At 40.4% G+C, this 15,520-nt stretch overlaps 1 protein-coding gene across 1 annotated transcript in view; it reads right to left on the reverse strand.

Moving 5' to 3' along the window:
* Positions 1 to 15,520, reverse strand: part of Ubr1 (ubiquitin protein ligase E3 component n-recognin 1) — a 129,508-nt gene that overhangs the window by 9,793 nt on the left and 104,195 nt on the right. The window contains exons 38-44 of the mRNA XM_075961904.1: positions 14,260 to 14,327; positions 13,174 to 13,324; positions 9,716 to 9,803; positions 7,963 to 8,096; positions 5,415 to 5,523; positions 3,077 to 3,133; positions 160 to 237 (exon numbers count right to left, since the gene is read on the reverse strand). Coding sequence (XP_075818019.1) covers positions 160 to 237; positions 3,077 to 3,133; positions 5,415 to 5,523; positions 7,963 to 8,096; positions 9,716 to 9,803; positions 13,174 to 13,324; positions 14,260 to 14,327 — 685 coding nt within the window. The remainder of the gene's footprint in view (positions 1 to 159; positions 238 to 3,076; positions 3,134 to 5,414; positions 5,524 to 7,962; positions 8,097 to 9,715; positions 9,804 to 13,173; positions 13,325 to 14,259; positions 14,328 to 15,520) is intronic.

Consider the following 15,520-nt stretch of genomic DNA (forward strand, 5'->3'; position numbering starts at 1 on the left):
ATTGGTTACTTTTTCAAAGTTAAATTCGCTGGTTACAAGGTACACCAAATGAAAGTTCAGGAAAAGATATTGTGTGTTCCCTCCCTCCCTCCCTCCCTCCCTCCCTCCTTCCTTCCCTCCCTCCCCTTCTCTCTCTCACTCACACACCCTTTTTCTTACCTAAAATGAGAAGCTTGATTTAGAAGACAGCTGTAGTCATCGGGAAGCTCTATCAAACTATTTCTTTTTCTTGGGTACCTAGAAGCATAGTTTAAAAGGCAGTTTTATATATATGACTGAACAGATAAAAGCTGAAGAATGCTTCTGGGCATGGTGCATTTTCTTATCTAAAAACTAGGGTTGAGTCGGGCACCTTTAATCCCAGCATTTGGGAGGCAGAGGCAGGCAAAACTCTGTGACTTTGAGGCCAGCCTGGCCTACAGAGTGAGTTCCAGGACCGTCAGGACCACACAGAGAAACCCTGTCTTGAAAACAAAACAGAACAGAACAACATCATAACAACAACAACAAAACCTCAAAAACAAATAATGGGAAGGAATATGAAGGTATATGTAAGGGCAGCCTACTCTACAGAGCGAGTTCCTGGACAGGCTCCAAAGCGACAGAGAAACCCTGTCTCGAAAAATAAATAAAAGGGGGTAAACTAGGGTTAAATATATTCTAACCATGGGCATATCATCAATTTAATATTTTCAGAAAAAATAAAAAGAGAAACATTAAATGAACTATGTTAAGACTCAACGGTTTTAAGAGATGTTAAATATAAGTATCAAGGAGCTGAGCATAGTGTTGCACGCCTTTAATCCCAGCACTCAGGTTTCTGAGTTCAAAGACAGTCTGATCTAGGCAACTGTGTGTGTGTGTGTGTGTGTGTGTGTGTGTGTGTGTGTGTGTGTGTGTGTGAAGGAAACTCCCAAAACTCTTGGAGACTAAATGAGATACTGAAGTTAAGCAGAACATGATTAGCACTTGATACATTGTGGCAAATGTTAGCATCTATTCACTTTATGTTAGAGAGGGTAATATGTAGCCCAAGGAAGGTCATCTGAATAATATGGGATTCTCTTCCTAGATATCAATCAATTTACATTTTATAATGTTTTAGAATATCTAGAAAATATTTATTTCTGTATACAGGTGTTTTGCCTGCATCTATGTCTGTACACCATGTCCATGCCTCCTGCCCAACTTGATAAGAAGAGAGCATCAGAGCCCCTGGAGCTAGAATCATAGATGTTTGTGAGCTGGAAGAGTATCTCTCCAGCCCCTCATTTTATAATTATTGATTCAGCTACAAATAACCCTTCTCTAAGACTAAGCCTGCCTCATTAGGAATCTTTTCATCAGGCATGGGCACATGCTTATAACTCCAGCACAAAGGAAACTGAGGCAAGCAGATTTTTCAGTTTGAGGCCAACTTGGGCTATGTGCTTTGTAACAGTTCTGGGCTAGCTGGGGTTACACAGTAAGACATAGTCTCAAAAACACAAGGCAAACAAACAAAAGAATCTTTTCTTCTTCAAGTTTCCTTTTTCTTTTAGCTTTCTAAAGATGAGGTCCCATTCTGTAGCCCAGGTTGATCTCAAAGTCAATGTGTAGCCCAGACTGACCTCAAATAAATGGCAATCCTAAATCCATGCCCCAAGTGTTAGGATTGCAGGCACAAATCATCATGCCCTGTTTCTTCTTTATCTCTCTTTAAGGAATTAATGGTATATTCTATATATCATATTTTATGCTATAATATTTTTAGTTTTATGTATATAACTAAGACTGAGTGTTACTCATAATCAAAGACAGTATGTATGTGTTATCTCTTAAATTTCTCAGAATATTTCAGAATCCTACTGTAGAAAGGTATTTAAAAGGCATACCATGACATGAAATAAAGAAAAAAACTGGCCTTAGATGGTGATACATGCCTTTAATCCCACCACTCATGAGGCAGGCACAGGTGGACTTGCCTCTGAGGGAAATGTAGACTTAGAACTATAACTCAGAAGAGAAGAGGGCCAACAAGCTTCTTGTTCGTTTGGAGACAGTCTCATCTCATTAAGCAGCCCAGACTGGCCTGCAACTCTTGCTAACCTTCCTGCTTCAGCCTCCTGAGTACTTGTATCATAGGTACGTGAGATCATGTCTAGCTTCTCAGGTTGGAGAGGTGGCTCAGAGGTTAAGAGCAGTGGCTCCTCTTCCCGAGGACCTGAGTTCAATTGCCAGCACCCACATGGTGGTTCATAACCATGTCTAACTCTAATTCTGGGAGATAAAACACCCTCTTCTGGCATCCACAGGCACCAGGCATGCACATGAAGCACAGAAACACAAAAATACACATAAGCCGGGCGGTGGTGGCACACGCCTTTAATCCCAGCACTTGGGAGGCAGAGGCGGGCGGATCTCTGTGAGTTCGAGACCAGCCTGGTCTACAAGAGCTAGTTCCAGGACAGGCTCCAAACCACAGAGAAACGCTGTCTCGAAAAACCCAATAAATAAATAAATAAATAAATAAATAAATAAATAAATAGTTTCTCTCCTGACAGTGGTGGCACATGCCTTTAATCCCAGCATTCAGGAGGCAGAAGCAGACAAATCTCTGTAAGCAGCCTTACAGAATGAATTCCAGGACAGCTAGGGCTACACAGAGAAACTGCCTTGAAAAAACAAACAAACACACAAAAAAGCTTCTCTTTTTTTATTTGTGGGGTTAGCTTCTAAGAAGGGGGAAGTCTAGCCACTGTATTTATCTTTATTCTGGGGGGGCTAGTTTGTATGAACACTATCTTTAGTGTACTAGTAGCCCCCAGACACAAGCTCCTTCGCCTTTTGACAGGCAGGTACCAGTTTAAGGAAGATTCTTCCAGTGGAGCTGGTGGCTTCCGACAATTCAGAAGGAAAGGATAGCCATTTCAAGAAAAATTGTGCAGCAAGAACCTGATGTCTGGCAAAGACCAACAGATACACAGGAAACAATGAGCTGAGAATAAAGGGGACAGACCAGAAATTAAGACAAACCAACCAAGCACTTCAGAAACACAGTAGGATGTGGCAAAAAGGCTTAGATAGTGAAACCAACCTGACCACAGCACTTTTCTGCTTCAGAGAGCTGAGCACGGCAGGATCTGCACACCACCTGCAAGTGAGGCCGAGAGTGAAGGAGGGTCGACCAGGAGCACCACAGACGTTCTCTCCAATTCTGTAGCTTCATGGTCCCTCTCTGTCTTTAAGTTTACATCTTATCCCTTCCTCTCCCCTGTCCTGACTCTCAGACCCCTTCTACATTCCTTTCCAAGGGTTTTCTCAATTACAGTCTTGAGACCAGAAACCATCTACAAATTTAAATGAGAGAATTTAATACCAGAAGTAGCCATACACATGACAGCTCGGTGTGGTGCACTTGCCTGGTTCAGGGTCCTAGATTCGATCCTCAGACTAGAGAAGAGGTGGAGGATAAGGGTATAAGGCAACCTTGAGACAAAAAGGCAAGAAAACCTTAATACTGCCCCAGTGCTGGGAGAGTGGGAGGAAAAGGGCATCACTGTTGCCCTGGGTAGGGATCACAGCAGGCCTTTCTGGAGACAACCGGAGCCACGGAAGAACCACTGAAGATGCCCCCGAGGCCTACCTCCTAACTTATGTCCAGCCCTGCTGCTGCCTCCCACTGGCTAAACCTACACTGAAGCCAAGGAGATGCTGCCTGCAGCGCTCTACAGAGCAGGGCGGACACCAGGCAAGCAGGATCAGGGATAGCACAAATGGTAGGAACTTTTTTTTTCAATAATTTTTAATATTTAAAGTAAAACAGCACATCTAAAACTTACTTCCAGGAATATAAAAGTAAAATTTGTAAAATCTTTTGTAATTGTACTAAAAAAAATGTGACATTAATCCTAAAAACAATTCATTTTAGCTGGGTGGTGGTGGCACACACCTTTAATCCCGGCACTCAGGAGGCACAGGCAGGCAAATTTGAGTTTGAGGCTAGCCTGGTTTACAGAGCGAGTTCTAGGACAGGCTCCAAAGCTACAGAAAAACCCTGTCTCAAAAATATAAAAGAAACAAAAAAAACAAAACAAAAACAAACTAAACAGCAACAAAAAGAAATTAAGAGCCGGGCGGTGGTGGCGCACGCCTTTAATCCCAGCACTTGGGAGGCAGAGGCAGGTGGATCTCTGTGAGTTCGAGACCAGCCTGGTCTACAAGAGCTAGTTCCAGGACAGGAACCAAAACTACAGAGAAACCCTGTCTCGGAAAACAAAAAACAACAACAACAAAAAAAAAAAAATTAAGAAATTAAGAAGCAAAACAAAACAAAACAAAGATAAAAACTGACCCAGAGAACCTAGGACATGAGACTAATAGCAGGAACAGGCTAGCGTTCACCCGTTTCCCACCCAGGCACGAGAAAGAAAAAGTAAGGAGGATAAAGAAAATCATGGAACAAGGAGAGTTAAAAGTAGTATTGTGAAACTGACTCTAAAACTGTGCAGGGGCAGGAGGAGTGGAGGTTGTGAGGTGACGTGAACAAGAAGCACACATGTCTCTAGGACGTTTCAGTGCTAGTCTCTGCTCTACAGATGCCTGTCTATCTCCCGGCCAGGCTTCTGACATGAGCCCTACCACACGCATAGTTTTGTACGCAGTCTGGATTCTACAAAGTCTCATGTACTAAGAACTGGATTTGAACTTGTTACATGATCAAAGATGACCCTGAACTTCTAAATCTCTTGCCTCACCTCTAAAATCCTGGGGTGTGGTGTGCCACCATGCCTGGTTTAAACGGTGCATGGGGCTGAATAGAGAGGACTTTGTGCATGCTAGGCCAGAACTCTACAAATTGCGTAATATCACAAGCTCAAATTTGAACTTCTTTGATTTTTTTTGTTTTTGAGATGGGGTCTCACTATGTAGCCTTGGATGGTTAGACACTTACAGAGATCTGCCTGCCTTCCTCTCAGGTACACCAAGCCCAAGCATCTTTTGATTCTTAATTATGCCTACTCCTTAAGCATGTGGAGTAAGAATGGCTGTACGTTTTTACCTCTGCAATCAATGCTAATCAATTGAAAAGTGTAGTAAATAATTGTAATTTAAAATGTTTTCAAATTAAAAGAAAGGCATTATGGTCCCCATTTGTAACTCCAGCATTTGTAAGACAGATGCAAGAGAATCAGGAATTCAAGGCCATCCTCAGCTACAATAGTGAGTCTTAGACCAGCCTGGGCTATATTAGACCCTGTCTCAAAAACATAAAACAAACATTTCGAATTAAGTCCTAGAGGAATCTGAGGAAGAATAGAGTTTGAGGTAAACACAGCAAAATTCTGTCTCAATAACCAATCAAAAAGAAAAATAAACATAAAAAATTTTCAAACTAGATAGAAACCCATCAGTCACATTTCCCCCCACAGTACCTCTGCAGTAAAGGCCTTATGGTATCCCAATATTCCTGGAAAAGCAGGAATAAATTTGTGGGCAAAGATAGATAGCTACAGAGTGCAGTGTACTCTCCTTCAGCAGAATCTGCAAGAAAATAACAAGATATATTTAATAAGCACACTATCTTGATCTACTCAGTGTTAACAGAGCCCCTCCTGCTTACGCTCATTCCTATCATCTGCTGGACAAAACAGTGGGTGGCAAACGAGCCACAGTGATTCTTTTACAGCAGAATCTGAGTCTCCCTGATCTATGGCTTCCATGACTAACCACTATATTCAGTATACAATACAAAGTCTTTTCTTCTGGGGGTGTGCTGAGGATAGAACCCAGGGACTGGGGGCGGGTTATACCACTGAGCTATACCCTAGCCCACAAAGCCTTTATTGTGGCTTAAAGACCCAGGTGAGATGCATACATCTGGCTACCTCCTGGACCTCCCAGTCCATTAGGCTTCCAGCCAGAATCATATCTTCACCGTTCTCCTACTCTGCCAAGCAATACCTCTGCATTGATTTTCTCTTAAATAGAAACATTCTTCAACTATCCAGCTCAATCCCATATGCAGTTCTTTGTTTAATGTCTCCTTGGAGAAATGTCTTCCTTTGACTACCTATGTCCAAGGGTTCTGACCCAGGCCACGATCAGTTTTACTTTTCTTTGCAGGACTCAGCCCATTTGGTATTATATCATGCATATTTATGCTTCTTTATATTTGGCTCCATCCCAAACGAAAGAAAATACTTTATTTTTATTATGGATAATAAAACATTTTGTGCATGCAAGCAAGAGAGCTGTATTGGAAATTACTTGGAAAGTAACATCTTATTTTTTAGAGAACCTTGACAAAGTTTGATCACATCTCACCTATTGAAGAGTTCACGATAAAGAGGCTAACATCTAGAAAAGACGACCTCATCGTTGTACTCTCTGAGGATAAAATGATTCTCTAGACAATTCTGGTCACTTTTAAAATTCTGGCTCTCACCAATAGAACACAGGAAGGATACTTCCTCTACTTCATTTAGATTTAGAAATGAGTAAAAGAAAAAGAAAGAGATGCTGTTAGTAAATATTTATGGTTTCTGTTGCTCAGAAGGCCTTTTGGATCACTATTTTAATTCTTAAATATAGCTATATGTTCCAAACCCAACCCAAATAAAGGTATATAATTAAGTCATCTTCCTGCCTGGACAAACAGTTCTTTTCCATAGAGGTAACAAATATCTTTAATTTCCTGTATATCCTACAGTTATATTCTCTATACGGGTATTTTATTTTAATATCTCACTTGATAGCTTTAGAAGGCCTGGAACCAGGCTGCCTTCAAGCTAACAGAAATCTGCCTGTCTCTGCCTTTCCAATGCTGGGATTAAAGTATGTGCCACCACATCCAGCATGCACACGGGCATTTTATTTTTTAAAGCTGTGCACATGCCTGTACATGCTCACATGCTCATCAGCCTTGCTGTCATGTGGAGGCCAGAGGACAACTTTCAGGAGTCGTTCTTTCTGCTTTGTTAAAGCCAGATCTGTCTTGTTTCTGCTGCTACACTGGGAATTCCAAGTCAGCTGGCCTGTAGACTTCAGGGTGAATCTCCTGTCTCTGCTTCTGTTTCTTCATAGAAGTGTGGGGATTACAACTACTTGCCACTGCACTTAGATTTTAGAATCATATATATATATATATATATATAGTTTTTTGAAACACGATTTCTCTGTAGCTTTGGAGCCTGTCCTGGAATACGTTTTGTAGACCAGGCTGGCCTCTAACTCAGAGATCCACCTGCCCTCTGCCTCCTGAGTGCTAGGATGAAAGGCGCGTGCCACCACCACCCTTAAAATCTTATTTACTTTTTATATTTATTTATTTACTGGTGGGGGTGGGGAGAGGCATGACTATACCACAGTGTGCATATTGGGGGTCTGGGACAAGTTGTGGGAGCTCGTCTCCTTCCACTAAGTGGGTTCCAGGGATTGAATTTATGCAGTCAGGCTTGGCAACAAGTCCTTTACCTGCTGAGCAATCATGCAGTCCTGTATTCGGCTTCTAACTTGAAATGCGAGGACTGAACTTGGCATCAAGCTTGCACAGCTGTCAGTGTCACCGCTGCATGCTCTCTCCAGCTCTTTGCATACAAGTTTGTTTGTTTGTTTTCTTTTTAATTTTTGAGACAGGGTTTCTCTGTGTAGCCCTGGCTGTCCTGGAACTCACACTGTAGACAAGGCTGGCCTCAAACTCACAGAGATCTGCCTGCCTCTGCCTCCCAAGTGCTGGGATTAAAGGCGTGCGCCACAATTGCCTGGCACACACAGGTATTTTAATAACTCAAGGACTTTATACACACACAGGAACCGAGAGCAGGATTTGCAGAATATGAAACTCCGCTGGATTTTGGCCTCACTTTTAACTACACCTGGGCAGGGGCAGAAGCGGTTTCACTTGCCCTGTCTGTCTTATGCTGAAGACAAGAACAGTGAGGACGAGCCTCCACTCCCTGCTGAGTTCGGTCTCCCACTTACTGGCAAACAGTTCTTCAGGGGGAGTCACCCCAAGTAAGTAGTGGAAAAATAATGCGGCACAGCGAAGATAAGGGGTGATGCCATTCTTCAGTGAGACCCACAGGGACCAGCCAGAAGGGCCACAGCCAATGAAGCTAGAACACAATAAACCCAGAACAGAGTGTTTACCAGATTGCAAACACAAGCCCTGTTAAAATCACATTTAGTGACTTAATTTCTAAGCATTTTTTAAAAAGTATTTAGTTAGCTAATAGCCTTGGTGTATACATTTTCTAAAGGAAACATCAACTTTTATAATATTCACTTTTCTATTTTCTATTTGGATTGCTAGGCATTGGAACTGGAGCTCAGTGGACATTAGGCAAACACTGCCAAGGGCTAAGCCCCAACTCTACCAGAGACTCTTAGCATATCAGTACTCCCTCTTCCTTAGGTGAAGGTAAAAACAAAGCAAAACAAAAAGAGAAAGTCAATTTTAAAAAAGAATTTTAGAGTATCTTGACTCTCACAAGGTTCTCCCTGCAATGTGAACTTATCATTTTTTTCCCCCGTTGTTACAGTGATAAAAGAAAAAAAAAATCCAGGGCTGGAGAGATGGCTCAGAGGTTAAGAGCACTGCCTGCTCTTCCAAAGGTCCTGAGTTCAATTCCCACAACCACATGGTGGCTCACAACCATCTGTAATGAGGTCTGGTGCCCTCTTCTGGCCTGCAGGCATGTACACAGACAGAATATTGTATACATAATAAATCAGAATATTGTATACATAATAAATAAATAAATATTTAAAAAAAATCCACCCTTGCTATGAAATAAAGGGAAGAAAAACTTAGTGAAAAATGACTGGAGGGGACTGGAGAGATGGCTTAGTGGTGAAGAGCACTGACTGTTCTTCCAGAGGGCTCGGGTTCAATTCCCAGCACCCACATGGCAGCTAACAGCTGCCTGTAACTCCTAGATCTGACACCCTTACACAGAGATACATGCAGGCAAAATACCAACATACGTAAAAACAAACAAACAAACAAATAAATAAAAGTGACTGGATTTGCTAAAAAATGAATACATTCCTAGTGCCTATATCAAAACTGGTTGATGATCTGTAGAGAAACAAAAACACTGCATATAATACTGCAACGGTGCAATTCAAAGTGAGTCCTAGTGTAAAATTATGGACTATAATTAATAACAACATGTCAACATTATCAAATCTAACAAATCTACTACCATAATATAAAATGTGTGTAGGGGGATAAAAGTGAACACTTTTATTCTCTGTTCAATTTTCTGGTAAACTTGAATTGGCTGCATAAATTATGTATGGTACAGTATATGCACATTAAAACATACATGCAGCTACTAACAAAGAGATCAGAAGCTTTTAACTGTTAACAAGTACATTCACTGAATAGTCACCGTAACAAGGAAACTTATTTTCTACTTTTATTTAAGTTCTCAATACTGCCAATTGTTAAACTGTTTTCATTCATGCCTGTGTTCCAAAAACAGCTTAAAAGTCAAAATGCTGTCAACCTCATTCGAGTCTCAAATACAACAAAGAGTTTTCTAGTCTACTACATTTTATTTCAAGGTAAAAATTGAAGTAAATTTTCTTTACTATATGCCCATCCTGTAAACAAAATTACAAAACTATAAAAGGCCTTATCTGATTTTAAGGCAAGAAAATGGCTGAAAGGTACACCGCCCAACTCCTCAGGACACCTAGGCGGCCTGGCCAGTGGACTGCTACTCACCCGTCCGTGTGCTGTGAGACCTCCGCAAAGAAAGCAGCTGCACATCGAGCCTCCTCACAGTCCTCTTCACCCTGAGCAAGGGAGAGCCCTGAGAGAGATGTGCAGGCGGATTTTAAGAATCTGCTCTCCAATCAGCATGTTTAACCTCAAGTACGTGATTCCAGAACATCCTGGAGCCCCTTTATCCCTTCCATTAAGCCCCTCAGCGCCAGTTTTACTGTATAGAAATGGAGATAAAAATGCCTACCTTGCAGGACCCTATGACAGATTGTTATGGCACATTTGAGCAGTCATAAAGTTACTCTGAGAGAATTGACATCATATTGCTAGTTCTTTTTAATTTCCATATAAAGAAAAGTTGCCAATAGGGTTGATAACACGGTTCAGTGGGCAAAGATACTTACTACCAACTCTGACAATCTGAGTTTTATACCCAGGACCCATACAGTAGGAGAGAACTGACTCCTGTAAGTTGGCCTGACCTCCACATGTGTGTGATGGCACACAGGCATCCCTTCCTTCACAAATAAACAAGTGAGTATAATCTATTTAAGTTAGAAACATATAGTAAGTTTGTAGTGATTTTTTTCATTCAAGTTAAAAGAAGAAGGTAAGTGCTACTTACTGGTAGAATCATGCTTACACGTCCTAGACCCTGGGTTCAGTCCCCAGTAGCGCACATACATACAAAAAGCACAATAATTTTTAAAGTATGTATATGTATGTCTGCATGTGGGTTTGTGTACATGAATATGTGGAGGAAGTAAAGTGAATTTTACATGAGTGAAATGAATTCAAGCAAGCCATTTAATGAGTTTGACAAATGCACACATGTAATGAGATTATTGATTTGTTTATCAATGAACCGAGTTGGGAAGAAGAAAAAGCACCTGCTATTTAAGCAGATAACTTGTCTTCTGATTCCCAGCACCCATTTAAAATCTGGGCTCTGGCTACATATGTCTATGACCCTAGAGCTGGGGTTGAGCAGGAACAGGCAAATCCTAGGAGCTTATTGTCTCCCCAACCAGCCTGATCGATGAGCTCCCAGTTCATTGAGAAACCAGCCTCGAAACTAAGGTAGAGAGTGCTTAGACACACCTAACATTGACCTGTAGCCTCCACAGGCAGGCACACACACACACACACACACACACACACACACACACACACACACACGTGAACTTAATTGCTATTGAACAGTTTTGGGTTCACAGCAAAACTGAGCAAAAAATATAGAATTCTATATATTTCTGGTCGCACACATGGACTATTTCTACTATCAATATCCAGCACTGTTCATTATAAGTATATTAGTAACAGTTATTTTGACCAAAAGTCCATACTTACAAACTGATTCTAAAGTTTAAGCCTAATGTCATGTCCCATGTCTGTAGCCCTATCACCTAGAGGTAAACCAAGAGGACAGGACTGCCAAGAGTTTAAGGCCAGCCTTGGGCTACATAATGAGTTCAAGGACAGCCTGACCTAGGGTGAAACCCTGTTTTTAAAAAGTAGTAAGCCAACGGACAGTAGGAGAGCGCACCAATCTTCCAGAGGACCTGGATCCAGTTTCCAGCAGCCACTTCAGATGACCTACTACAGCCCTATACTACAGCCTCAGAGGATCTGATGCTGCTAGCCTATGCAGGCACCTGCATTCAGCACGCAAACCCACACGCAGATACACATTACATAATTAAAAATAATAAAAATAAATCTTTGAAAAGAGATTATGCAAAGAAGCAAAAAGTCCTAAAAGAGCCAGTTTAGTATTGAAGAGTAGAATAGGGCTGGAAGGCTAACTTCACCTGACTCAAGACTATTTCCCAAGTTTACATTAAGGTTCACTCATGATGTTCCACATCCCATGGGTTTGGGGAAGTATATACATATATTATACAGACTAGCCTCACTGTCTCTGTGCCTTTCTACATTCATGGAAATCACATTTCCATGGAAAACCCAGTTCTGCCTTCTCTAGAATGTCTTGTAGTTGGACCCATAAAGCACCTTTCACTCTGGCTTCTTCAACTTCATATATACATATATGCATTTTCAAGACTGGATAGTTCATTTCTTTATAGAGCTGAATTATGATATTCCACTGTCTGGATGTACTACAAATTATTTATCAATCATGTAATGTCTATCCTGGTTGCTTCCAAGTTTTCCCTATCAGCATATGATAAAATTATATTTGGTTTTTGTTGATTAATATTCTCTCTCTTCAAAAATGAACCCCACGTATGTAGTGCCCATGGTGGTCAGAAGAGGGAGTTGAATGCCCCAGAACTGAAGTTGCAGACAGTTGAGAGCTACCGTATGGGTACTGAGAATGGAACCCAGAAGAGCACCAGTGATGTTGACCACTGAGCTATCTTTCCAGGTCCCTCTAAGATGATTTTTTTTTTAAATCTGCATTTTCTTTAAATTACTTGAATTTTCAGTAGGTTTTATTGGCCACTGTTATCTAGAACCAAGCTTCATGTATTTTTTTATAGTTTGTTGGTTTTTACATTACATATGTGATATATGGTATGCATGTGTTTGTTGCGTCCACTTGCACATGCATGTACAGGTATGCACACAACAGGAAGCCCAAAGCTGATATTGAATGTCTTCCTTTATCACGTTCCACTTTATTTATTTATAGGGGCAGGGTTCCTCACCAAAGCCGGAGCTTGCCAATTCAGCTAGTTTAGCTATTCTGTTTTTTCCATGGATCCCTTGTCTCTGCCTCCTAAGTGTGGTACCACCCCATCTGCCTAGCTTCTGTATGGGTTCTGGTCCTCATGCTTAGACTTTATCCACTGAGCCATCACTCAGAACTTCATTTGCTATTCATGACTTGACTCTTAAAGGACACTTAGAACTTGAAAATGTTATATTATATTCATGTGACTGGAGTCATAATTCAAAAAGCATTCAACGAGTACTTATCAGAGAGAACAAGGTTGCCAGATACTTGAGGCTAAGAGAAGTGGTTTTAAAATATGATTGTTCTCTGTAATCAGGTAACACATGTGAGGGAGGAATGGAAAGAAAGGAGAAGTGGGGTGAGGAGTGGAATTAGCTACAAATAACTGAAATAAAGTAACCATAGCCATGTTACAAGGTAAGCAACATACTATCCTTGTAGCTGAAAGAATGGGTTCCTGGAAGTCTTGATGAAGGCAGAACCTGTGTGGGTAGGAATAAACTTGGAGAGACATTGACAATGAGAATTTGGAAGAAAAGAAGAAAAACAGGTCCTAACAGTCCCTCCACACATCTGAAGAGTAGCTGGAAATTAGATGATCAAGTATCTTAAGCTAATTATAATTAGCCTCTCATAACTTACCCTGCCTTGACCCGTTTAAATATATACCATGATTAACACAAGCGTAATTCATTCTGTCAATAAAGCACGGGTAAATGTTACTTAGAGTCAACACAAACTGAGAAGGGAGTCTTACCTGTGTCTGCTGTAAGAAGTATTTGAAGCATGTGTGCCATGGTGATCAAATGGAAGAGATAAAGGTGGTTATATGAAGAACTAACGGATGAAGGCTGCAGGTCAACGGTGTCATCCCAGTACAAGGATGGGAATGCTAACACAGCACCTACCTATGAAAAGAAAAGGGACATCAGCAGGATAACAATGAAAGGCCAAGACAAACCAATCTCCTAAAAATAATCATCATAATTTTCCCAGTTATATTCAACAGAATATCTTAGAATATAATTATAATATACCATTAATGGTAGAGAAAGGCCATCACCAAGCCAGTTAACCCTTTGCTGAGTCTACTTATTGTAGGCCAGATAGTCATTCTCTCCTTCAGAACAGTCATTCTGAAGATTCTTTATTACAAACACTTAGAAGCTCTTAAAAAATACTGATACACAGGCTTCATCCCAACCCAACAAAACCAAACTCTGACGTAAAGTCCAATTGCTAGGATTCTTTTTAAAACTCCCCAGGAGGTTCCAAAAGAGTCAGCGTGGACAGCTACTGAAAACAGGCTTAGATTATGAAGTACAAATGAGTGGTTGGGATTGGTTAACCCAATACCCACAAAATCCATGGTTTCAATTTTACTACTATTTTCTTCACTGGCAGGCTTAAAAAAATAAGATTATTGCAAGGATAGGAAAATTCTTCATAAAACTCACAAGAGTTGCTACCTGTCCATGGGTATTTTAAGGAAGCCTGCATGTACTATCACTAAATAACTAATGGCTACAGCTTACATGGTAATACATGACATAAGATATAAATAGTTAGAAAAAGGGAGTGGTAAGGAGCCATAACAGATTGTTAACAAATATAATCAACTGCAAGATCAATTAAAAATTTAAAAAGAAAATGTGTTTTCTTTTTTAAAAATAATTTTGATGTCTTGGTGAAATCTGTAGTATTTTCAGAAAGAAAGGATAAGACACTAAAAACGGCTTGGCAAATAAAATTTTACTATTGTGAACAGCAAGCATGAATTTAAATAAGAAAAACATGAAATTATAAACTTGATGACTTCAAAATAATTTTATTGAACACTTACCAAAACATGAAATAGATCTACAGATAGAAGGCATGGTGTATCTTCTGACTGTAGGTTAGGAAAAACAACTGAAACAGAAGTTAATGTAATTCAGTCAGTAAGGCAAAAATGTACTTGAATAAAATGCAAATTGGAAACATTGAATGAAAATACAATGTGGCTAGAGAGACCAGAGAAACTAGTATATCACACTTCTAAGACATGGCTGTCATAAGAAAAAGGAAACTGAACAGGACAAAAGACTACCAGCTTAAGAGTTGAACAAGAAAACTTAGGAGGAAGCAGGGTAGTGATGGTACATGCCTTTAATAAACAAGCAAAAAAAATGAATAAATAAAATAATATTTAGAAGGGAAACTGAAATAGTGATTGCTCAAGAAACAGTTGTGGAAACAACAATGCATGCTTATCAGGTGTAGGGCCAAGGCTCACTTCCTAGCAGCCCTACCTTTTGAAATGCTAAATGACTAAGGCTTGGCTTGTGCACCCATGATTGAAGCCTTGTGCTTGCTATGCCAGAGCTGATCTGACCGACCCCGTGCCCCAGAAGAAAGGCTTTTATAAAAACATTCTATCACTTTCCCACCGACTGAACATTTTTAAACGTTGTGTGACATACAGTATGTGAACAGATTTAGGATGATGAGCAGGGAGAGCTTGCAAAGGAAATGAGGACACAGAAAATCTTCCTGAGGCTGGAGGGATGGCTCAGCGGTTAAGAGCACTGCTGCTTATCCAGAGGACGGGGGCTTCAATTCCCAACACCCCCATGGCAGCCCACAACTGTCTGTAACTCCAGTTCCAGGGGACCTGACACCCTCACACAGACATACAAGCAGGCAAAATACCAATGTATATTAAAACAAACAAACAAACAAACAAACAAACAAGAAAAATTAAAAAAGAAAAGAAACAAAATCCATTAACAACAACAAAAAGAAAAGACGACCTTCCTGTACAGAATTAGATAACACATTATAGACAGCCTGGATGTAATATATTTTTATGAAAATATCTCGGAGCTGGAGAGATGGGCTCAGCGGTTAAGAGCACTAATTGTTCTTCCAGAGGTCCTGAATTCAATTCCCAGCAACAACATGGTGGCTCACAACCACCTATAATAAAATCTGGTGCCAACTTCTGGCCTGCAGGGATACATGTAGGCAGAACGTTGTATATATAACAAATAAATCTTTTTTTAAAAAAGAAAAAAGAAAATATCTCTGATGGAGGAAGGTCATTGGTTAAATAAAAAGAAACT

The sequence above is a fragment of the Microtus pennsylvanicus genome, chromosome 2 (assembly GCF_037038515.1).
Source record: "Microtus pennsylvanicus isolate mMicPen1 chromosome 2, mMicPen1.hap1, whole genome shotgun sequence".
In the NCBI taxonomy this organism is placed as follows: Eukaryota; Metazoa; Chordata; class Mammalia; order Rodentia; family Cricetidae; genus Microtus; species Microtus pennsylvanicus.